Here is a 24,594-nt window from a genome sequence, read left to right as displayed (position 1 = left end):
AGCAGCACCGGGGGGGCTCTTCCACAGGCTGCAGGGCACTCTCTTTCCTGGGCATGGTGTGGCAGCAGGGCAGGGAGGAGCTGGAGCTGGGCTGTCCCAGGTTGCTCTGTTTCTACCGTAGAGGGGGAGGGCTGTAGTCTGGCTTGGGGATCCTTGAGGCTGGCCTCATAGTCACTGTTTTGTCTTTTCTTTTTTTCTTCCTTTATTTTTGTTCTGTCCTGTCTTGTCCTGCCCATCCTCCAATGCTCTAGACCTTGAACATTGCTCAGGTATGTTCACGACCTTACTGTTGTATTGTGACTAACGCCCCGCCGCCGCTTCCTAGCCACTGATCCCAGAGAGACCCCAGCTACAGCCAGGGCTTGAAATTGCAGCACACCAGCCAAGGGCAAGGTCCCACCACCCAGCTCTAGATGGAGCCTAAAGCTGACCACCTTGGGCCTAAAACTCTCCCTGGAATGATGGCTGCCACCTCCCCTGCCCCTCGCAGGAGCCTTCGCTTTGCTCGCTGGAGGCTGCGGCTGAGGAGAGATCCTTAAGGGGCAGAAGTCTCTCCTCCTGCAGGAGGAGGAACAGCCTCTGCTCTGCACTGCAGGGGTGAAGAGCTGTGAGCACATCATTCTTTAAAAAGAGGGGAAAAAACAACCAAAAGGTTTTCCTAGTGGAATTTTCTGTTAGAATAGAATAGAATCAACCAGGTTGGAAATGACCTCTGAGACCATCCAGTCCAACCTCTCCCCCAGCACCATCTGAGCAGCTCAACCATGGCACCAAGGGCCTCAGCCAGGCTCTTCCTAAACACCTCCAGGGATGGGGACTCCACCACCTCCCTGGGCAGCACATTCCAGTGGCCAGTCTCTCTTGCTGGGAAGAACTTTCTCCTCACCTCCAGCCTAAACCTCCCCTGGCACAGCTTGAGACTGTGTCCTCTTGTTCTGCTGCTGACTGCCTGGCAGAACAGACCAACCCCCACCTGGCTACAACCTCCCTGCAGGGAGTTGCAGAGAGCAAGAAGGTCTCCCCTGAGCCTCCTCTTCTGCAGGCTAAGCAACCCCAGCTCCCTCAGCCTCTCCTCACAGGGCTGTGCTCCAGACCCCTCCCCAGCCTCCTTGCCCTTCTCTGGACACCTTCAAGTCTCTCAATGTCCTTCTTGACCTGAGGAGCTCAGACCTGGACAGAGGACTCAAGGTGTGGCCTGAGCAGTGCTGAGCACAGGGCACAAGGACTTCCCTGCTCCTTCTGGCCACACTCTTCCTGATGCAGGCCAGGATGCCCTTGGCCTTCTTGGGTTTGCCAGATTATCTCAGATGCAAGCAAAGGAAGCTCTGGTGCCAAGCCAGCCACAGTCTGGAGATCTGGGGTGCACTGACCATGACCCAAACAGGCAACACTGCCAGGGATGGACAGTTTATAAGCAGCACAAGGACCCCTGGACAAAACCAGAGAGCTACCAACAGCTTCCCCCTCTCTGCCTCCTTCCCCCTGCACAAGGCACAAGAGGAGAGCAGAGAGCAGCTGTCAGTTACTTAGCCACAAGCAGAACACAGCCAAGGTCAGCAGCAGCCAAGCAACAGCCCCCAGCTGGTATCAGCCCCAGCCAAGAGCCCAGGAAGAGAGAGCAATAGGTTATCCAACTGCCTGTGTGAGCTCTCAGAGCAGAGGGATTGGTTAGGCCTTAGCAGCATTTTCCCTTGATTTGCATCCTGCCACTTCCTGCCCAAGAGCTGGGGAAGTTCCCCTGGCAGAGCCTCCACCTGCCACACACTGTGAGTGAAATACAGCAGAGCTCCTCCTCTCCTGGGACACTGCTCTTGAGCATCCTGGCCAGAGTGCTCCTGTGCAGCACAGGCTCAAAGGTATCTGAGCCCTAATGCAGCTGAAGTGGTAAACCTTGGGCACAGGCTGCTGGCTTTGGTGTTGCCATGAGTGCTGTTGCATTGTGGGCCTGCTCCTGACTTTATAAAGGCCTTGGGCAGCCAAGCCTAGAGGAGAGATGTCCCTGCCCATGGCAGGGATTGGCCTTGGAGCCATGGTTTAGTTGTCAGGGGGGGTTGGGTGGCAGGTTGGACTTGATGATCTCTGAGGCCTTTTCCAACCTTCCTGATCCTGTGGTCTCTGAGGTCCCTTCCCAGCTGAGCCATGCTGTGCTGCTGTGAATCAAGCTGCTCCTCTCTGCAGCTTGTAGCTGCTGAAGAGTGCAGGAGCATCAGAGAACAACAGTGCAAGAGTTGCCCATGGCAGGAGGCTTGGAGCTAGATGATCTTTGAGATCCAGCCCAAACTTAGACCTGTGACCTAGGCAGCAAACAGCTGGATTGAGCCCAGCTGCTGCCAGCTGTGTGCCTTCAGGTCAAAGGCACTGCTGTGAATAGTGCTGCCTTTGACTCCCTGCTTTCTCTCCTCTAAGAGAGCTCCATTGAAGAGTTCAATTTCCTCAGTTTCAATCAGTTTAAAGCAATTTCATTTGATCCATTTAAATCAGTTGAATTTCATCCATGTCAATCGATTTAGCTTCTCCCTGGAGCCTTCTCCAGGCTGACACAATCTGCTAAACTACAGAAGTGGGACTGGGTCAGGCTTAACACAGCTCTGACCACCTGCTCTGGGGGAGGATGGCCCTGCTGGCTGCAGGGGGTTGAACTGCATGACCTTGGGAGGTCCTTCCAGGCCAGGCCACTCTCTGAGTCTAATCAATTTAAACCCATTTAACTTCATCAGTTTGAGTCTCTTGAATTTCACCAATTTACATCAATTTCATTCCATCAACCTAATTGATTTCCATCAATTGTCAGGGCTGGAAGGGAGCTCAAGGCTCAGCCAGTCCCAACCCCCTGCCATGGCCAGGGACACCTCACACCACAGCAGGTTGCTCACAGCCACATCCAGCCTGGCTGCAAACACCTCCAGGCAGGAGGCTTCCACCACCTCCCTGGGCAACCTGTGCCAGGCTCTCACCACCCTCCTGGGCAACAACTTCTTCCTCACAGCCAATCTCAATCTCCCCATTTCTAGTTCTGCTCCATCCCCCCCAGTCCTATCCCTCCCTGACACCCTCAAAAGTCCCTCCCCAGCTTTCTTGCAGCCCCCTGCAGATCCTGCAAGGCCACAATGAGGTCTCCTGGGAGCCTTCTCCTCTCCAGCCTGCACAACCCCAACTCCCTCACTCTGTCCTCACAGCAGAGCAGCTCCAGCCCTCTGCTCCTCCTCCTGGCCCTGCTCTGGACACCTTCCAGCCCCTCCAGATCCTTCCTGGCACAGAGGCTCCAGCACTGGCCCCAGAGCTCCAGGTGGGGTCTCAGCAGAGAGATCCATTTGCTCCACCCACCCCAGTCCTATGAGCCCTGGCACCCTCAGAAGTCAGTTTGTTGTCCTCAGTGTGAATCAGTGGAATGTCATCAGTTAGGAGAAGTGCAGTGAAGGAAGGGAATCTATTCAGCTATGCTTCTTTAAGAGTTGCCTACCAGTATAGGAATCCCCCCCCAAAGTTTCAGCCTGGCCTGAAGTTTGGTGGCCAAGCCTGAGGGATGCTGCTTGCAAAGGAAGTGCAGGCAGAGCATGAGCTGTAGCTGTGCTCCTACAGGGCCAACAGCAGGGAAGGCTTTGGGCTGTTGCAAGTCCCCATCTGGGCTGGGGTGCTGCAGAGGTGCTGAGGAGGGAAGAAGCCTCCAGCCAAGCATTCCTGTGTTCTGTTCAGAGCTGGGGCAGACATGGAAAGCTGGCTTGCTTCTAGGTGGAAATGCACTGGAGGTCAGAGAGGGGATTTGTCAGAGCAGCCACAGACACTGCATGGAAGGCAGCAGCAGGCTGGGCAGCAGCTGGGCAGCTCCTGCTGCTGGCACTGACAGTGCCTGAAGGTTGTGCTTTTGTTATTGGAGCTGAACTAAGCTGCAGAGGTGAATTGTGACTGCAACAGAAGAAATGCCAAGTGCCAAGATTGAGAGCCACAAACACCTCAAAGCAATGATCATTATTGACTTCTGATCAGCAATCACATCCTGGGCTGCAGCAAGAGAAGTGTGGCCAGCAGGGCCAGGGAGGGGATTCTGCCCCTCTGCTCCACTCTGCTGAGACCACAGCTGGAGCTCTGGGGCCAGCTCTGGAGCCTCTGTGCCAGGAAGGCTCTGGAGGGGCTGGAAGGTGTCCAGAGCAGGGCCAGGAGGAGGAGCAGAGGGCTGGAGCTGCTCTGCTGTGAGGACAGACTGAGGGAGTTGGGGTTGTGCAGGCTGGAGAGGAGAAGGCTCCCAGGAGACCTCATTGTGGCCTTGCAGGATCTGCAGGGGGCTGCAAGCAAGCTGGGGAGGGACTTTGGGGGGTGTCAGGGAGGGATAGGACTGGGGGGGATGGAGCAGAACTAGAAGTGGGGAGATTGAGATTGGCTGTGAGGAAGAAGTTGTTGGCCAGGAGGGTGGTGAGAGCCTGGCACAGGCTGCCCAGGGAGGTGGTGGAAGCCTCCTGCCTGGAGGTGTTTGCAGCCAGGCTGGATGTGGCTGTGAGCAACCTGCTGTGGTGTGAGGTGTCCCTGCCCATGGCAGGGGTTTGGAGCTGGCTGAGCCTTGAGCTCCCTTCCAGCCCTGCCAGCTCTGTGATCACTTATGCCAAGCTGCTTGTTTGCCCTGTCAGTAGTAACACAGATCCAGCTGCAGGAGTGGAGCCTCCCTTTGAATCTCAGACTGGCTGTGGTTCAGCTAATTTTCTCCTGGTTCTCCAGTATTCTGGAAGGTGAACAAGGAAATTTTCTGATTAAACAAGTAGAATAGAATAGAACTAACCAGGTTGGAAATGACCTTTGAGATCATTGTGTCCAACCTATCACCCAGCACCATCTGATCAACTCAACCATGGCACCAAGGGCCTCATCCAGGCTCTTCCTAGACACCTCCAGGGATGGGGACTCCACCACCTCCCTGGGCAGCACATTCCAGTGGCCAATCTCTCTTGCTGGGAAGAACTTTCTCCTCTCCTCCAGCCTAAACCTCCCCTGGCACAGCTTGAGACTGTGTCCTCTTGTTCTGCTGCTGGCTGCCTGGCAGAAGAGACCAACCCCCACCTGGCTCCAACCTCCCTGCAGGGAGTTGCAGAGAGCAAGAAGGTCTCTCCTGAGCCTCCTCTTCTCCAGGCTAAGCAATCCCAGCTCCCTCAGCCTCTCCTCACAGGGCTGTGCTCCAGACCCCTCCCCAGCCTCCTTGCCCCCTTGTTCAACCCCCCTGCCAAAGCAGGAGCCCCTGGGGTGATCCTGGGCTTTGCAGCCAGGACTCTCCTGCAACCATCTAAGGAGGGAGAATCCTGGTGAAGCTTCCTCTGCCCAGGGGAAGGGGCAGCCCCAGAGCAGCAGGGTGTGCTTGGCTGAGGTGTGCTTGCTTCCCTCTCTGTCCATGCACTCTGTAAGCAGAGGCACTGAAGGGCAGGAATGCCATCAGCAGTGCTCAGAAAGTTGCCTTCCATTCCTCTGTAGCTGTAGAGTACTGCAGGCTGCTGATGGGCCTTTGCTGCCTGCTGTCAGCAGGGCACACTGCCTCCAGCTGGGGCTGGCATCAGGCTTTGGCATGGTATTTTGACTGCAAAAGATGGAGAGCACTGGAGAGCAGCTCCCTTGGTGCAGCTGCCTCCATGTTCCAAAGAGGAAAGCTTGGAATGCCCAACAGGCTTGGTAGGAACAGCCTCAGGCATCACAGAACCAAGAAGCTTTGAGGGTTTGTGTCTTGGCAGCATACAGTTTGGAAAGTGGAACAGGCTGCCCAGGGAGGCTGTGGGTGCTCCCTGCCTGGAGGGGTTCCAGGCCAGGCTGGATGAGCAAGCTGGGCTGGTGGGAGGTTTCCCTGCCCATGGCAGGGGGTTGGAATTGGATGATCTTTAAGGTCTCTTCCAAGCCAACCCACGCCAGGACTCTCTGACAATGGCAGCAGGAGGCTGCAGTTGTGTCTTCAGGCACTGAACTCTTGCATTCTGAGCTGGGCTTGGGGTCAGACCATTTGCTGCTGCAAGGATCTTGGCCTATGCACTTTGCTCTTCTGAATGCATGTCTTAAGTGGGGACATGAAATGTTTTTCAGCTCAGTGTTGTTTGCTGAAACCATTAAAGAACCCCAAACATACTAGCCTGCAGCTGGCCTGAGGGGCTTGAGAACTCTGCTGCCCCTGTCCCCTGCTGCCCCTGTCCCCTCACAACCCCCAAACCCCCCCAAAACCAAACCACCCAACCACCCAGCCCAGCCCCAGCTGAACCTTTAACCCACTTTAAAGTGCCACTGGTCCACCAAGAAGTTTGAGTCTCAGGTTGTCACAGGAGTGCTTTTCCCTCCCCTGTATTTCTTTCTGGTTTAGCAGCAGCTGCAGCTGGATGATGGAAGCCTCTTTTCTGGGCCAGAGGGACAATGGTGGAGTTCTGGAACACAGCTGCAGACCTGCAGAATGGTTTTGCTTGGGAGAGACCTTTGAGATCATCAAACCTAACCCTGAACCCAGCCCTGCCAGGTCACCACTAGGCCATGCCCCTCAACACCACATCTCCCTGCTGGCTCTGACAGCCCTGCAGGGATGGGGATTTCACCACTGGCCTGGGCAGCCTGGGTCAGGCCTTGATGGCCCTCAAGGGGAAGAAAGTGTCCTATGGAGGCAGGCTGAGAGAGTTGGGGCTGTTCAGCCTGGAGAGGAAAAGGCTCCCAGGAGACCTTCCTGTGGCTTTGCAATATCTGGAGGGTGCTACAGGAGAGCTGGGGAGGGACCTTTTAGGCTGTCTGGTAGGGCTAGGACTAGGGGGGAATGGATCCAGGCTAGAGGGGGGGAGAGGTAGATTAGATGTGAGGAAGAAGTTGTTCCCCATGAGGGTGGTGAGAGCCTGGCACAGGCTGCCCAGGGAGGTGGTGGAAGCCTCCTGCCTGGAGGTGTTTGCAGCCAGGCTGGAGGTGGCTGTGAGCAACCTGCTGTGGTGTGAGGTGTCCCTGCCCATGGCAGGGGCTTGGAGCTGCCTGAGCCTTGAGCTCCCTTCCAGCCCTGCCAGCTCTGTGACTCCATGATTCTGTGCCCAACCTGAGCCTCCCCTGAGGCCATTCCCTCTCATCCTGTGACTTGTTCCTTGGGAGGAGAAACCAAGAGCCACCTGCTCCAACTCCTTCTGGGAGCTGGGCACAGCCAGGTGGTCTCCCCTCAGCCTTCTTTTCTCCAGGCTCAACAGCCCCAGGTCCCTCTGGCCCTGTTCTCCAGACCCCTCACCAACCTGGCAAAGCTTGACTGATGTTCTAGTAGGAGCCCAGTGGGTTTGGCTGCTGGAGGTCCCCAGTCTGTGCTCCAGAGCACGGTCTGCACTGTGTTCTGTTTGGGTCTGGATGCCCAAACCTGGATTCCTGCTGAGTCAGGAAGGGCTTCAGCCTGCCCCTGGGTTTGTCTTTCTCTCAGTAGCTACTGAGATGTTCTTCCAGCAGCAAGCAGCCACTCAAAGGAGGCCCCAGTTCTGCAGATTCCCAGGCAGCTTGGAGTGCTCCCAAGCCACAGACACCAAATGTGTGCCCAGATGCATGAGTGCTGAAACCACAGGGGGGGAAGCCAGGCAGTGAAATGGCTGCAGATAGGCTGAGCACTACTGCTGTGGGTGAGGCTGAGAGCCACTCTTCCAGCCACACCAGCCTGAGCTGTTCAGGGCAGCAACAACAACCCCAAGGTGAATTTACCTGGTTGGATTCCCTGCCCCCTAAACTTCCCCCAGGCTTCAAACCATCCAGGCTGGTGCCAGTGCTGCTGGGAATCCTGCCTCTCTTTGTCACAGTAATATTCTCCTGTTGTATTCCTTGAATAACTTTTACTCTAAATTACTGTAGCCTGACATGTTTAGGCTTGTGGACATTAACCCAGTGCTTAGCCAACTAGTAAATTTCAAGCCCTGTCCGTGGTAGTGTTTGCATGCTGGATCACAACCTAGTCTGTAGTCTTGTCTGTTGCACCCTGCTCTGCTTCATGAGGAGTTGCTCTGGGAGGGGGAAGAGACAAAAGCCAAACCACAGCACCAAGAGCTCACCAGTGTGCTCCCACTGGTGGTGCTGCCCCTGCTCTGTGGAGCTGCCCCCTGGGGGATCCCTGCCCTGGAGGAGAAGGGGAGACTGGGCTCAATGCTTTCTGTTCCATGAGAGGTTTGTGTGGAGCATGCCTCAAGCAAGCACTGCTGGCGTGGCAGTTCCATGCTGGTGGAGAGCATGCAGCAGGGGCCCTGCTTGCTGGAGCTTCTCAGCTTCTCCCATTCTTGCATCTTGTTTTGAACTGAAGAGAATCTCTGGGGTTTGTTCTCATGGCAAAAGACTACCATGGATGAAGGTAGAGCAAGCATCTCCTTTCAGCACCTCTCTTCCCTTCTCTTACTTCCTCCTCTATGGATTCAAAGGGGTTGTGTAGGCTACCTGCCTAGGAAGTCACAGACCTCCCCTAAGGCATCCCTGAAAGGTGTTACAAGTGTTTGGGCAGACTCCTGTGCCAGCCACTTTTGCCTCTGGGAAGGGAGTCTGCATTTCCATGGTTAGTGTTTGAGCAGCTCAGTTCCTTTTCTTTGGTGTCATGACAGCAATAGTGTTGGCATTAAGGCTGCATTATGTTACAGGCATCAGATGTGGGAAAGGCCCCAGCAGAGCCATTCCTGAGTAGAGACTGTGTGCTGAAACAGAGCTCAGGTTGTGTCCACAGTGCTAAATTATCAGCCACTGAGAGGAGTTCAATTCCTCACCAGATTCTTGTCCACATCAGGGGCCTGAGAGGTTGTGCTGGGGTGGTGCTAAACTGAACATGCAGAACCTGAGGCCTCAAGCACTGGTAGGGGCTTGCTTCACATACACCTGTGCTGCCAGATGTGTCTCAAGGGGTGAGTGACTCAGGAGATGAGTGACTCAGGAGACGAGTAGCTGAGTAGATGTGTGAGTAGCTCAGTAGATGAGTGAGTAGCTCAGCAGGTGAGTAGCTCAGGAGATGAATGAGTAGTTGAGTAGATGAATGAGTAGCTCAGCAGGTGAGTAGCTCAGCAGATGAATGAGTAGCTCAGCAGATGAGTAGCTCAAGAGATAAATGAGTAGCTCAGCAGATGAGTAGCTCAGGAGATAAATGAGTAGCTCAGCAGATGAGTAGCTCAGGAGATGAATGAGTAGTTGAGTAGATGAGTGAGTAGCTCAGCAGGTGAGTAGCTGAGTAGCTGAGTGAGTAGCTCAGCAGGTGAATAGCTCAGCAGGTGAGTAGCTGAGTAGATGAGTGAATAGTTGAGTAGATGAGTGAGTAGCTGAGTAGCTGAGTGAGTAGCTCAGTAGGTGAGTAGCTCAGTAGATGAGTGAGTAGTTGAGTAGATGAGTGAGTAGCTCAGTAGCTGAGTAGCTGAGTAGCTGAGTAGCTCAGCAAGTGAGTAGCTCAGTAGATGAGTGAGTAGTTAAGTAGATGAGTGAGTAGTTGAGTAGATGAGTGAGTAGCTCAGCAGGTGAGTAGATGAGTAGCTGAGTAGCTGAGCATCTGAGTGAGTAGCTCAGCAGGTGAGTAGCTCAGTAGATGAGTGAATAGTTGAGTAGCTGAGTGAGTAGCTCAGCAGGTGAGTAGCTGAGTGAGTAGCTCAGCAGGTGAGAGTCTCAATAGTACATTCCTTCCTTGACCATTATTAGGAGGCAGCAGGGCAGGCATGGATCCTACCCTGCCCCTGCCCACAGAGCTCACTGGGGGGTGTGGCTGGCTGCATCTAAAGAGCTCAGCTGTGGGTTCTGTCTGCTCACAGTGTGCAGAACAAACCACTTGGACTCATTCCCACAGCTCTTTGATCTTGTCCCAGGTGGTGCTAGGTGTGAAGCAGATGCCAGTTGTGCCAGCTGTCAGGGTGTGCAGCAGATGCCAGCTCTCTGCCAGCTGTCAGGGTGTGCAGCAGATGCCAGCTGTCAGGGTGTGAAGCAGCTGCCAGTTCAGGATGTGAAGCAGCTGCCAGCTCTCTGCTGGCTGCAGGGGGCCCACAGGCAGAGTGCAGCAGGGAGGGGTGGTTAAGGAGCCCAGGGGCTCTCACTGTGGGTGTAGCTGCTGTGTGTCATTGTCTGCCTGCTGCCCTCTGCTTTTGGGATGAGCTGGCAGGAGAAAGGAAGGGGAAACCCCCAGAGGTACCAGAGGAAGCCCCATCAGTGTGTTGAGAGCAGGGCCATGTGGAGGAACATGCTGCATGTTGAGAAGCACCCTCAGGCCCCTGGGGGTGCTGTGTGGCTGGGAGCTGGGCAGGGGTTAGGAGGTGCTGTGCCTCCAGGGGCTGGTTGCCTGTAACCTAGTGCAGCTCTAATGCACTGGCTTATCCTTGCCTTGAGTTCAGACTTCATTTCATGCTTCCCAGCCTTCTGTCCAAGTTGTGTACCATGAGTGCAGCTGTGCAAGTTGTGAGGTGGTGCCAAGCTGTTGGAATACTGTATCTGATCTCTGCCTTACAGCACAAGCAGCGCTGCCCTGTGCTGGAGGACCAGCTGGTGGATCTGGTGGTGTATGCCATGGAGCGCTCTGAGACTGAAGAGAAGTTTGATGATGGTGGAACCAGTCAGCTTCTGTGGCAGCATCTCTCCAGCCAGCTCATTTTCTTTGTGCTCTTTCAGTTTGCCAGCTTCCCTCACATGGTCCTGTCCCTCCATCAAAAGGTAAACCGTGTGGCTGGCTCCCCTGGGGGCAGTTGGTGTGAGAGACACAGCTCAGCAGGTTTCAAAAGCCCCAAGCACAGCCCTGCAGGAGGTGTCTGATGTGTAGGAATTGCCCTCTAGAAGTCAGGCAGGCTCTGCTGATGCTGTGAGGTAGGTCTGTGGCCAGAGCATTGGTTACAGGAGGCTGTGGCTGGCTGTGGATTCAAACTGCTGATAACTAGCATGAGGAGATGAAGGGCCTGCAGCTGGGTCAGGCCAAGCCCAGGCACAAACCCAGGCTGGGGGCAGAGTAAGTGGAGAGCAGCCCTCAAGAAAGAGGCTTGGGGGTGCTGGGTGCTGAGCAGCTCCCCAGGAGCCAGCAGTGCCTCCTGCAGCCCTCAGGCAGCTGTGTGCTGGGCTGCAGCCAGAGCAGGGTGGGGCAGCAGAGGGGATTCTGCCCCTGGACTCTGCTCAGACCTCACCTCCAATCCTCCCTCCAGTTCTGCTGTCCCCAGCAGGAGAGGAACATGGAGCTGTTGAAGTGAGTCCAGAGGAGGGCACAAAGATGCTCCAAGGGCTGGAGCAGCTCTGCTGTGAGCACAGGCTGAGGGAGCTGGGGCTGTGCAGCCTGCAGAGGAGAAGGCTCCAGGGGGACCTCAGAGCTGCTGCCAGGACCTGAAGGGATCCTGCAGGAAGGCTGCAGAGAGACTTCTCCTGAGGGGGTCTGAGCCAGGCCAAGGGGGAAGGGTTTGGAGCTGAGGCAGAGCAGGGTTAGAGTGGAGCTGAGGAAGAAGTTCTTCAGTGTGAGGGTGGTGAGGCTCTGGCACAGGCTGCCCAGGGAGGCTGTGGCTGCCTCCTGCCTGGAGGTGTTCAAGGCCAGGCTGGATGAGACCTTGAGCAGCCTGGGCTGGTGGGAGGTGTCCCTGCCCATGGTGGGGAGGTTGGAGCAGCTGATTGCTGAGGTCTGTTCCAAGCTGAGCTATTCTCTGATAAACTGCACCATCAGAAGTTCCAAGCCTGTGCTGCTGCAGGCAGCTTGCAGCCCAGCTGCAGAGTGGGTGCCCTGCCCAGCCTGGGAGCTAAGGAAACCTGCCCTGGCCATGGGAGGAGCAGCCTGGGCTTGCCTAAGCAGCCAGAGCAGTCCTGTCAGAGACAGGCCAGGCACAGCAGTGCTGGCAGCCCCAGGCCAGAGCTGCTGTCCCTCCAGTTACCCCTGCTGCACCTCCCAGCCTCTCCCTGCTGCTCAGTGCCTCTCACTTCTGAGGGGGTTGCTGCCAGCCTGCCATAAGGAGGGGAGTTGGAGAGTCAGCTGCATCCTGAGCTGCTGTGGCTGGTGGGGAAGGGCTCTGCTCCCCTCACTGTGGTCTAGACTCTGGCTCTTCAGCTGCAGTGTCTGCATGCCCTGCACCTTGCTCCATCTGCTCTCCCCACTCCCAGGCCACATCACAGTTTGCTCTGTGTGGTTGTTGTGTTTTCCCTGGGATGGATCCTGGCTCTGCTTTTGTTGGTGTCCCTGAAGTTAGTTTCAACAGGGCTGCATTCCTTCAGTTACTGTTAGTGAGCCACAGAGACAACAGGCAGCACACAGCACAGTGCAATCCCAGAGGGCCAGGCTGGAAGGGACCCCAGGAATCATCTGCCCCAAGCTTCCCAGGGCAAAGCAGAGCTGCAGTGAGCTGGCCCTGGCAAGCTGAGCCTTCACCTGCCCAGGGCAGGGAATGCACTGCTGCCCTTGGGAGCTGCTGCCAGTGTCTGCCTCTGCTCATGGGGAAAGATTGTCTTCCTGCCAACTGAAAGCTCAAGCAAGCTGGAGGAGAGGAGAGGTAGGGAGTGAAGTGCTGCTTAGAGGAGAGTTGCTTTTACAGCTCAGGAAGTGAAGTAACAATAACTCCAGGTGGGGCCAGCTGAATCCAGTCCAGGTTGTTCTGGTCCAGAGGCTTCCTTGAGAGACAGAGTCAACACAGCCCCTGTGGCCTGCTGCCAGCCCTGGCAGCACAGAGCTTGATGGGGACAGCTGCACCCCAGGCTTTAACAGCTGCTGATTGTGCAAGGCAGCTCCTCAAGAGCTGAATACAAACTTTAGCAGGAACTGCTGTGGGCCTCCCAGAGTCCTCTTCCTGTGTGCCAGCTGAGGAGTGGAATGGAATGGAGTGGAATGGAATGGAATGGAGTGGAATGGAATGGAATGGAGTGGAGTGGAGTAGAGTAGAGTAGAGTAGAATAGAATAGAATAGAATAGAATAGAATAGAATAGAATAGAATAGAATAGAATAGAATAGAATAGAATAGATCTTTGAGATCACTGAGTCCAACCTCTCCCCCAGCACCATCTGATCAACTCAACCATGGCACCAAGGGCCTCATCCAGGCTCTTCCTAAACCCCTCCGGGGCTGGGGACTCCACCACCTCCCTGGGCAGCACATCCCAATGGCCAATCTCTGGGAAGAATTTCTTCCTCACCTCCAGCCTCAACCTCCCCTGGCACAGCCTGAGCCTGTGTGCTCTTGTTCTGGGGCTGGGTGCTGGGAGAAGAGGCCAGCCCCCACTGTAGCTGTTGTCCATCTTGCTGAGAGCTCAGCCTGCACTTCTGCAGGGCTCCTGCTGTGAAGTTCCCAGTGCCCTCTAGCCTGGTGGTAATCCTTGCAGTGATTTTAGCTCTGCATGCAGTGTTTCCCTCTCCTGAGTGTTGTTGGCAGTTGGCAGGCCGTGGCCTCATCAAGGGGAGGGACCATCTGATGTGGGTGCTGCTGCAGTTCATCTCTGGCAGCATCCAGAAGAACGCCCTGGCTGACTTCCTGCCGGTCATGAAGCTCTTTGACCTCCTCTATCCTGAGAAGGAAGTAAGTGCCTTGCAATTCAGCCTGGAAACTTCACAGCTCAGTGTCCTAGAATCAGCATCACAGCATGGTGGGGGCTGGAGGGAGCCTGGGGAGGCTCTGGAGGCCTTTCCTCTCATTGCTGAGTTCATGGAGTCCCAGAATGGGTTGGGTTGGAAGGGACCATCCAGCCCCAGCCCCCTGCCATGGGCAGGGACACCTCCCACCAGCCCAGGCTGCTCAGGGCCTCATCCAGCCTGGCCCTGAACACCTCCAGGGAGGGGGCAGCCACTTTCAGCCAGGGCAGCTCTGAGCCCATCACACAGCCAGGAGCAGCAGTCCTGACTCCTGCACCGCTCTGTGCTGACATGAGCCCATGAACAAACTGTGTGAAAGGATGGCTGTGAGTCAGAGCTCACTGGAGAGGAGCACAGACTGCTGCTGGCTGCTCAGCTTGCTGCACCACAGCTGTGCCAGCATGCCTGCAGACCCCAAAGAGAAGGTACTGAGATCAGAGCAAACAGTCAGGGCCTGATGCTGGCCATGCTGTCACAAAGGAAGTTTAAGAGCTTCCCCTAACCCCTCCTGCCCCTCAGGGTCCTCCATTCCAGTGGGATTTGCTTTGCTACCACTGAGTGAATTTGGAGTAACCTCTACTCTAGAGCATCTTCAAGATGTCTTGTTCAGTGCTCTGCACCTGAAAGTGTCTCTCTGTGGTACTCTGTCACAGTCTAGAGGTACTGCTAAAGCTCCACATCCCTCCTAAACAGCACCCTCAGTGCTGCAGCAGCCTCCTCAGAACCTCAGTCAAGGCAGAAGCCTTTTTGGCCCCTAAAAAGCACTGTACAAATGTGGTGACTGGGGAAATACAGCTAGGAAACCCTGAGAGTGTTCATTGGTGATGAAACATCTCTGCAGCCATGCAGCTGCAGCTGCAGCAGGAGCTCCAGAGCCCAGAGCCAGCTGAGTGCTGAGCTGCAGCCAGAGCAGGGAGAGCAGCAGCACAGGGAGGGGATTCTGCCCCTCTGCTCTGCTCTGCTCAGACCACACCTGCAGCACTGCCTCCAGCCCTGGGGTCCCCAGCACAAGAAGGGCCTGGAGCTGCTGGAGAGGGCCCAGAGGAGGCCACAGAGATGCTCAGAGGGCTGCAGAACCTCCCCTGTGGGACCAGGCTGAGAGCTGGGGCTGTTCAGCCTGGAGAAGAGAAGGCTCCAGGGAGACCTCAGAGCAGCCTTCCAGTACCTGGAGGGCTCCAGGAGAGCTGGGGAGGGACTTTGGACAAGGGCTGGGTGAGGGCCAATGGCTCTGAGCTGGAAGAGGGGAGAGTAGGAGAGACTGGGGAGACTCTGGCATAGGCTGCCTGGGGAGGCTGTGGCTGCCTCCTGCCTGGAGGTGTTCAGGGCCAGGCTGGATGAGGCCTTGAGCAAGCTGGGCTGGTGGGAGGTGTCCCTGCCCATGGCAGGGGTTGGGACTGGATGATCTTCAAGGTCCCTTCCACCCAAACCATGCTGTGTCCCTGTGTCCTTTATCCCTGTGTCCCTCTGTCCCTGTGCCCTGTGTCCCTGTGTCCTGTATCCCTGTGTCCTGTGTCCCTCTGTCGCTCTGTCGCTCTGTCCCTCTGTCCCTGTGCCCTGTGTCCCTGTGGTGAAGAGGTTATTAAATTTATGAATGTGAAATATGAATTATGAAAATATTATTTTTATTAATTATCAAACTATTGATACCTGATGAATCACCAACTTATAGACGTGTTCTAGTGCACGGTCCTGAAATACATTCCACAAATGGCTTAGTGTTAGGATTAGAATTTAACTGAACTATCTGCAGACTATTTCTATATTTACATAACAAAGGGTGCAGTTCCGCCGCTTGGCCACTAGATGGCGACTCGGCGGGACGCGGGCGGCTTCTGGCTATACACAGCACTATTATAATCTTTCTATGTATCAGTGCTTACTCTGCTAGAGGCAGAGACTTTGAACTGAGTGCTAGTGGGTGGGAAGCACATAGAAGATGCTCTGTAGCTGTTGTTTGTAGCAGGGTGGGGGTCCGGCAGACTGCTGCTGGAGTCGAGTTGGACGGCGGTGTTGGGTTACTGTCTCCTCTCTCCACAGCAGTGGAGAGGGAATAATGGAACCCGGGCTTAGCTCGGAAGCAGGCTCCCTTCGGGACTCGGTCGATTCCCTCCAGACAGCAGGGATCGGTCCTGGCCGGGGTCGGCCCGTGGGGTCGGCTCACACGACGGGCAGGGCGACGGTGGCCGGTAGCCGGCTCGGAGGACGCGGCAGCAGGCGAAGCTACAGGGGTCAGCCCAACCACAGCGATTCTCGGGGCTGATGCAAACAGCCTCGGGGAGAGACTGCGGCTGCGTTAGGCGGCGGATTCTCGTTTGCTGAGCTTAAAGGAGCAGCGGGACGCTCAGAGTGGTGCCGGGTTCGGTGCAGTATAGGCACGAACAATGCTTTAGTCTTCCCTGAGGTTCACAGGGCTCAGAGCGGCACTCGGCGGCTCCTCAGAGCGGCACTCGGCGGCTCCTCTCCTGCTACGGCAGGGCTAGGCATATGTGGACTTGGTCTCAATCAAGTCCTTTCTCCGCGGCAGCTGGGCAGATCTTACCCTCGGGGGCTGGTCCAGTCCTCCGGTGGCACGGTGGGCTCTCCTGGTCGGTACGACTGGCTGTAGTGACGCTGGGCTCCTCGGGCGCAGCAGAGGTCCTCCCTCTGTGCTTCTCACAATGCAGAGGCTTTCAGTATGGTGCAGGTATGACAGAAGCTAACAACAATAAGCTCAATGGCAGAGGCTGCAGCTCGAGAGTTGCTCTCTCGAGTAAGCACAGAGACAAAGTGAGTGAGGGGGCAAATTGTTTACCAACTGGGGTGATACTTATAGATTCCTCGAGGCTGGGCTTGCCCAATGGGCACTCTCATAAACAACTGGCTTCAGCCTATAGAAAGCCTGAAGCTAGGATTATGCCATGCTTGGTGTCAGCAGGAGCACTGCATGCGCTGGGTGCCTGCTGGCCTGGCTAACGCCTTGGCTTTTGCCTTCCTCCTGAAGGAGGGGGAACTTGTCCACATGCTGGGACAAGATTCAGTATCTGGGCATCATGTGCCTGCACCACAGTCCCTGTGTCCCTGTGCTCTGTGTCCCTGTGCCCTGTGCCCTGTGTCTCTGTGTCCCTGTGCCCTGTGTCCTGTATCCCTGTATCCCTGTGTCCCTATATCCCTGTGTCCCTGTGCCCTGTGTCCCTCTGTCCCTGTGTCCTGTGTCCCTGTGTCCTATGCCCTGTGCCCTGTGTCCCGTGTCCCTCTGTCCCTGTGTCCCTCTGTCCCTGTGTCCTGTGTCCCTGTGTCCCTATGCCCTGTGTCCCTATGCCCTGTGTCCCTGTGCCCTGTGTCCCTGTGTCCTGTGTCCCTGTGTCCCTGTGCCCTGTGTCCCTGTGCCCTGTGTCCCTGTGCCCTGTGTCCCTTCCCCTGCTCTGCTCTGTGCCCTGTGTCCCTGTGTCCCTGTGTCCTGTATCCCTGTGTCCCTCTGTCCCTGTGCCCTGTGTCCCTGTGCCCTGTGTCCTGTGTCCCTTCCCCTGCTCTGCTCTGTGCCCTGTGTCCCTGTGTCCCTGTGTCCTGTGTCCCTGTGTCCCTGTGTCCCTGTGTCCCTGTGTCCCTCTGTCCCTGTGCCCTGTGTCCTGTGTCCCTTCCCCTGCTCTGCTCTGTGCCCTGTGTCCCTGTGCCCTGTGCCTTGTGTCCCTTCCCCTGCTCTGCTCTGTGCCCTGTGTCCTGTGTCCCTTCCCCTGCTCTGCTCTGTGCCCTGTGTCCCTGTGCCCTGTGCCCTGTGTCCCTTCCCCTGCTCTGCTCTGTGCCCTGTGGCCCTGTGCCCTGTGCCCTGTGTCCCCTCCCCTGCTCTGCTCTGTGCCAGCCTGGTGCTGCAGGCAGGGTCTGTGCAGAGCTGTGGCTCTGCAGGTGCAGGCCCAGGGCAGGCCATTGCTGTCCTTTAAGCTGTTGCTGGAGGTGTTGGTGCCAGAGGGGGAGGGGCTGGGCCGGGGGGGCCGTGGCTGCCGTGTGACCCTGCTGTCTGTGCCCGCAGTGCATCCCGGTGCCGGACATCACCAAGCCGCAGTCCACGCACGCCTTCGCCATGACCTGCATCTGGATCCACCTCAACCGCAAGGCACACAGCGACAACTCCAAGCTGCAGATCCCCATCCCCCACTCCCTCAAACTCCACCATGAGTGAGTGCTTAGGCCTTGCTGTGCTCTCATTGGCCTGCAGACAGCAAGCTGGGTGCTCCAGGCTTGTGTTCAGGAGGCAAGGTCCTGCAGCTGGGGCAGGGCAATCCCAGGCACCAATCCAGGCTGGGCAGGGACTGGCTGGAGAGCAGCCCTGCAGAAAAGGCCTTGGGGGTGCTGGGGGAGGAGAAGCTCAGCAGGAGCCAGCAGGGAGCACTTGCAGCCCAGAGAGCCAAGCAGAGCCTGGGCTGCAGCAAGAGAAGTGTGGCCAGCAGGGCCAGGGAGGGGATTCTGCCCCTCTGCTCCACTCTGCTGAGACCACAGCTGCAGTTCTGGGGCCAGTGCTGGAGCCTCTGTGCCAGGAAGGATCTGGAGGTGCTGGAAGGTGTCCAGAGCAGGGCCAGGAGGAGGAGCAGAGGGCTGGAGCTGCTCTGCTGTGAGGACAGACTGAGGGAGTTGGGGTTGTGCAGGCTGGAGAGGAGAAGGCTCCCAGGAGACCTCATTGTGGCCTTGCAGGATCTGCAGGGGGCTGCAAGAAAGCTGGGGAGGGACTTTTGAGGGTGTCAGGGAGGGATAGGACTGGGGGGGATGGAGCAGAACTAGAAATGGGGAGATTGAGATTGGCTGTGAGGAAGAAATTGTTGCCCAGGAGGGTGGTGAGAGCCTGGCACAGGCTGCCCAGGGAGGTGGTGGAAGCCTCCTGGCTGGAGGTGTTTGCAGCCAGGCTGGATGTGGCTGTGAGCAACCTGCTGTGGTGTGAGGTGTCCCTGCCCATGGCAGGGGGTTGGGACTGGCTGAGCCTTGAGGGACAGTTCTGTGGTTCTGTGTAGGTGTGAGGGTTGCCAAAGCAGTGCAGTGGGACTAAGACAGAGCTCAAAGCCAAAAGCTGCTGTTGGCACACAGCCAGCAGCAGCACACATGAGATGATAAAGTCTGTAGTTTAAAGTGTATTTTTGTCCTGAGAGGTTTCTGTGGCACAGGACAGCCAGAGCAGGGTGGAAGTGGGGCACAAGGTGCAGCTGGTTTGATGTGCTTTAATAGAGGTGCTTCGGCTCTCTCTCTCTCTCTGTCTCTCTCCCTCTCTCTCTCCTCCCCCATATACATGATGCTTATCTATGATATGGCTGTGGTTCAGTGTGGTTAGTTGAGGTCTCTCTATCATACATGGTTATTTATGTTCCATGCACATGCAGTGATGGTTTATATGCACACCATACAGCAAAAGTACCAAATGGTCTGCTTGAAGTACAGGAGAGAGCTGCTAGGTGTGAAATGAATGCTGGCATGAGCAGTGGGAACTCAGCAGTGACAGTGGTGAAGGGACAGAGACTCTGCTCAGCAGGTTTGCTGCTGACACCAACCTGGGAGGCTTGGCTGAGACACCTGAAGCCTGTGAGGCTGTGAGGCCATTTAGAGACTTGGACAGGCTGAGAGCTGGGCACAGAGGAACCCACAGAGGTTCCACAAGGCCAAGTGCAGAGTCCTGCAGCTGGGCAGGAAGAATAAACTGCAGCAGCAGAGGCTGGGAGGGGATCTGCTGGAGAGAAGCCCTGGGGAGAAGGACCTGGTGTGCTGGGGGGCAGCAAGCTCTGCATGGGACAGCAATGTGCCCTGGGGGCCAAGAAGGCCAAGGGGGTCCTGGGGTGCACAGAGTGTGTCCAGCAGAGCCAGGGAAGTTCTCCTCCCCCTCTGCTCTGCCCTGCTGAAACCTCACCTGCAATATTGCATCCAGCTCTGGGCTCCCCAGCTCAGGAGGGACAGGGATCTGCTGGAGAGAGTCCAAGGGAGGCTCCAAGGATGCTGAAGGGACTGCAGCACTGCCTGGGGAGGAGAGGCTGAGAGCCCTGGGGGTGGTTAGTCTGGAGAGGAGAAGGCTGAGAGGGATCTGATCAATGTCTATCAATAGCTGAGGGCTGGGGGTCAGGGGGGAGGGGACAGATTCTGCTCAATTGCTTCCTGGGACAGGACAAGGAGCAATGGATGTAAGCTGCAGCACAGGAGGCTCCACCTCAACAGGAGGAGGAACTTCTGCACTGTGAGGGTCCCAGAGCCCTGGAGCAGGCTGCCCAGAGAGGTTGTGGAGTCTCCTTCTCTGGAGCCTTCCCAGCCCTGTCTGGATGTGTTCTGTGTGACCTGTGCTGGATTCTCTGCTCCTGCTCTGGCAGGGGTTGGACTGGATGATCTCTTTGGGTCCCTTCCAACCCCTGAGCTCTGTGAGCTGGCAGCCTGTGTAAAACCACTGCAATGAACACTCTAACAAACCTTTGGGGTTTCTGCTGGCTTGCAGTGCCTTTGCTGCTGGGTTAGTGCAGCTTCACCCTGCAGTGCTGCTGTGTCCTGCTCAGTGTTGCCCTGCTTCCTGCACACAGGTTCCTGCAGCAGAGTTTGAGGAACAAGAGCCTGCAGATGAATGACTACAAGATTGCCCTGCTGTGCAATGCCTACTCCACCAACTCAGAGTGCTTCACCCTGCCCATGGGGGTGCTTGTGGAGACCATCTATGGAAATGGCAACGTCAGGATCCCTCTGCCAGGGACTAACTGCATGGCATCAGGCTCCATTACCCCCCTGCCAATGAACCTCTTGGACTCCCTCACAGTTCATGCCAAAATGAGGTACAGTGCTGCAGCTAGAGTGGGGTTTGAAAGCTGTGAGTTTGTGTGGAACTAATTCCCATCAGGAAAGCTTCCCTGGCTCTGCCCTTCTTTGTTTGCTTCCTGCATCCCACAGCATCACAGAGGGCATCAGCTGGGAAGGGACCCTCCAAGCTCCTCTTGTCCAATCCCCCTGCAGGCAGCAGAGACACCTCCAGCTAGAGCAGGCTGCCCAGGGCCACCTCAAATCTGACCTTGAATGTCTCCAGGGATGAGGCCTCCACCACCCCCCTGGGCAGCCTGTGCCAGTATTTCACCACCTTCATGGTGCAGAACTTCCTCCTGATGTCCATCCTAACTCTGCCCTGCTCCAGCTTCAAACCACTGCCCCTTGGCCTATCCCCACAGCCCCTTCTGAACAGTCCCTGCCCAGCTGCCTGCAGGTCTTCTTCAGATGTTCTTAACTGTCAGGCCCTTGTGCTTGCTTGCCAAAGCACAGTGTCACAGCATCACCAAGGTTGGAAGAGACCTCAAAGATCATCAAGTCCAAGCTGTCACCACAGACTTCATGACTAAACCATGGCACCAAGTGCCACATCCAATCCCCTCTGCAACACCTCCAGGGATGGGGACTCCACCACCTCCCTGGGCAGCACATTCCAGTGGCCAGAAGAACTTTCTCCTCCCCTCCAGCCTAAAGCTACCCTGGCACAGCTTGAGACTGTGTCCTCTTGTTCTGCTGCTGGCTGCCTGGCAGAAGAGACCAACCCCCACCTGGCTACAACCTCCCTGCAGGGAGTTGGAGAGAGCAAGAAGGTCTCCCCTGAGCCTCCTCTTCTGCAGGCTAAGCAACCCCAGCTCCCTCAGCCTCTCCTCCCAGGGCTGTGCTCCAGACCCCTCCCCAGCCTCCTTGCCCTTCTCTGGACACCTTCAAGTCTCTCAATGTCCTTCTTGAGCTGAGGAGCCCAGAAGTGGACACAGGACTGCAGGGGTGGCCTAAGCAGTGCTGAGCACAGGGCACAAGGACTTCCCTGCTCCTGCTGGCCACACTCTTCCTGATGCAGGCCAGGATGCCCTTGGCCTTCTTGGCCCCCTGGGCACACTGCTGGCTCCTGTTCAGCAGCTGTCAGTCAGCACCCCCAGGTGCCTCTCTGCCTGGCAGCTCTCAGTGCTTTCTCTCTCTCTGCAGCCTGATCCACAGCATAGCCACTCGAGTGATCAAGCTGGCCCATGCCAAGTCCAGCCTGGCCCTGGCTCCCGCGCTGGTGGAGACCTACAGTCGCCTGCTGGTTTACATGGAAATAGAGTCCCTGGGCATCAAAGGCTTTATCAGTAAGAAAGGAAACCTTTGTTTTCTTGTCTCAATGTTTCCCCCTCCTCCTTTTGCTCAGCAGCATTTTCTTTAATTGACAGCAGGAGGCCCAGTCTGATTGTGCAGCACTGAATGCTTTGTCTGCTACTGGGGTGCTGAAGGAGCTGTAGGAGCTCTGCTTGTGCTGCAGGGAGGAGTGAGCTGCTGGCCCTCTGTGCCACCACTGCTAGAGAATCATGCAAGCACAGAATGGTCCAGGCTGGAAGGCACCTCCAGAGCTCTTCCAGTCCAACCCCCTGCACTCAGCAGGGACATCCCCAACTAGATCATGTTGCCCAGAGCCCTGTCCAGCCTCACCTTGAGTATCTCCAGGGATACCTCAACCACCTCCCTGGGCAACCTCTTGCAGTGTTCCAGCAGCCTCCTGGTGCAGAACTTGTTTCTAACATCCAATCTTAATCTGCTCTGCTCTGGTCTGAAGCCATTGCCCCTGCTCCTGTCCCTGCAGGCCTTTGGGAACAGTCCCTCTGCAGCCTTCAGGTCCTGGCAGGCTGCTATTAGCTCTCCCTGGAGCTTTCTCCTCTCCAGGCTGAACACCCCCAGCTCCCTCAGCCTGTGCTCATAGCAGAGCTGCTGCAACCCCCTGAGCATTTTTGTAGCCCTCCTCTATCCCTCTCCATCAGCTCCATGTCCTGCCTATATTCAGGACTGAAAGCCTGTACCCAGTACTCCAGGTGAGGTCTCAGCAGAGCAGAGCAGAGTATGGTCAGGACCTTCCTACTTGCCCTGCACTGTGCACAGCTCTGCTGAATGGGAAATGGTGGCCAGCTCAGTCACTGAGTTCAATGAAGTCCCTGGGTGCAAATTCAGTTAAAGCAGAGTCCAGAGGTAATTGCAGTAATTAGCAACTGCAGTAATTGTCTGCTGTGTGTCCCCAGAGCTGGCTGAGCTCTCCACTCACAGCTGCTGCAGGCAGCCCGTGCACTTCCTGCAGGCAATGCCATTTCCCAAGCCAGTGTCCTGTGAGCTGCAGCTCAGTGGAGCCTCCTGCCCACAGTGCACTCTGCAGTTGATCATTCTGAAGTGTAACCACCTCCAGAAGTTACTTTGCAAACTCTCTCCCCTCAGGCCAGCTCCTGCCCACAGTGTTCAAGTCTCATGCCTGGGGCATCCTGCACACCCTGCTGGAGATGTTCAGCTACCGAATGCACCACATCCAGCCCCACTACAGAGTCCAGCTGCTCAGCCACCTCCACTCCCTGGCTGCTGTGCCACAGACTAATCAGAACCAGCTCCACCTCTGGTGAGTGATGCCTGCCATCTTTAGCCTCCTTCACCATGTGCTGAGAGCTGTGCCTGAGCTCTTGCTTTGAACAGGACAGGAGGACGTGCTGGGTCTCAGTGCTGCAGCTGACCTGCTCTGTGGGTATTCAGCAGGCTTGGTTCAGATCCCCATCCACAGGAAGGGTTGGATGGAGGAACCTGGAAACTCCAGGCCTGGCAGCCTGACCTCAGTGCCAGGGAAAGTGGTGGAGCAGATTATCCTGGGGGCAATAACTGCACCTGAAGGATGGCCAAGGGCTCAGGCCCAGCCAGCATGGGGTTAGGAAGGGCAGGTCCTGCCTGACCAACCTGATCTCCTTCCATGCCCAGGTGACTGCCTGGTGGATGTGGGGCAGGCTGTGGATGGAGTCTGCCTGGACTGCAGCAAGGCCTTTGCCACCATCCCCCACAGCAGACTCCTGGCCAAGCTGTCAGCCCCTGGCTTGGACAGCAGCTCTCTGAGATGGGTTAGGAAGTGGCTGGAGGCTGAGCCCAGAGAGTGGTGGTGAATGGTGCCACAGCCAGCTGGCAGCCAGGCACCAGTGGTGTGCCCCAGGGAGCAGTGCTGGGCCCCAGCCTGTTCAATATCTTCATTGATGATCTGGAGGAGGGCATTGAGTCCATCAGCAGTGAATGTGCAGGTGACAGCAAGCTGGTGGACAGCAGCTGAACATGAGGCAGCAGTGTGCCGAGAAGGTGTTAGGTGCTAGGTTGGACTTGATGATCTCTGAGGTCTTTTTCAATCTGTATGATTCCATGAGTCTATGATCCCCAACTCTCCCAGCCTGTCCCCACAGGGGAGGTTCTCCATCCCTCTGATCATCTCTGTAGCCTCCTCTGGACCCCCTCCAGCAGGACCTTCTCTCATGTGTTAGATTTCTGTAAGCAGGGTGAGAGTTAGCTCTGCCACTCTGCATGCACTGTGCCTGTCTGTTTATTAGTTTCCTGGCTGCACTCAGCCATCTCTGCACCCTTCTGTAGACAGAGATGTTCAAAAGAGATCCAAGAGGAGAGGCTCTACAGTGGAGGGGCTTGAAACATTCTCAGGTGCTCAGCTCCTGGAGCTGGCACTGAACCAGGTTTTTAGAGCTTTGAGTGTAAACCATAGAATCAATAAGGGTGGAAAAGACCTCAGAGATCATCAAGTCCAAGCTGTCAACCAACCCCTCCTGACAACTAAACCATGGCTCCAAGTGCCACATCCAATCCCCTCTTGAACACCTCCAGGGATGGGGACTCCACCACCTCCCTGGGCAGCACATCCCAGTGGCTAATAACTCTCTCTGGGAAGAACTTTCTCCTCCCCTCCAGCCTAAACCTCCCCTGGCACAGCTTGAGACTGTGTCCTCTTGTTCTGCTGCTGCCTGCCTGGCAGAAGAGACCAACCCCCACCTGGCTACAACCTCCCTGCAGGGAGTTGCAGAGAGCAAGAAGGTCTCCCCTGAGCCTCCTCTTCTCCAGGCTAAGCAACCCCAGCTCCCTCAGCCTCTCCTCACAGGGCTGTGCTCCAGACCCCTCCCCAGCCTCCTTGCCCTTCTCTGCACACCTTCAAGTCTCTCAATGTCCTTCTTGACCTGAGGAGCCCAGAACTGGACACAAGACTCCAGGTGTGGCCTAAGCAGTGCTGAGCACAGGGCACAAGGACTTCCCTGCTCCTGCTGGCCACACTCTTCCTGATGCAGGCCAGGATGCCCTTGGCCTTCTTGGCCCCCTGGGCACACTGCTGGCTCCT

General features: G+C 56.4%; 1 protein-coding gene across 3 annotated transcripts in view; it reads left to right on the top strand.

The window, feature by feature from the left end:
• Nucleotides 1–24,594, top strand: part of MED23 (mediator complex subunit 23) — a 65,956-nt gene that overhangs the window by 15,185 nt on the left and 26,177 nt on the right. The window contains exons 11-17 of one of the 3 annotated variants that reach the window (XM_068167927.1): nucleotides 252–269; nucleotides 10,414–10,614; nucleotides 13,291–13,434; nucleotides 17,491–17,636; nucleotides 20,003–20,248; nucleotides 21,417–21,559; nucleotides 22,668–22,842. In XM_068167927.1, coding sequence (XP_068024028.1) covers nucleotides 252–269; nucleotides 10,414–10,614; nucleotides 13,291–13,434; nucleotides 17,491–17,636; nucleotides 20,003–20,248; nucleotides 21,417–21,559; nucleotides 22,668–22,842 — 1,073 coding nt within the window. The remainder of the gene's footprint in view (nucleotides 1–251; nucleotides 270–10,413; nucleotides 10,615–13,290; nucleotides 13,435–17,490; nucleotides 17,637–20,002; nucleotides 20,249–21,416; nucleotides 21,560–22,667; nucleotides 22,843–24,594) is intronic. The other 2 variants (XM_068167925.1, XM_068167926.1) reach the window with 2 other exon arrangements.

The sequence above is a fragment of the Melanerpes formicivorus genome, unplaced genomic scaffold, assembly GCF_026170545.1.
Source record: "Melanerpes formicivorus ecotype bairdi unplaced genomic scaffold, bMelFor1.0.p_v2 SCAF_125, whole genome shotgun sequence".
Lineage (NCBI taxonomy): Eukaryota > Metazoa > Chordata > Aves > Piciformes > Picidae > Melanerpes > Melanerpes formicivorus.
The sequence above is the reverse complement of the archived record's forward strand: the minus strand, read 5'-3'. Positions and strand labels throughout refer to the sequence as shown.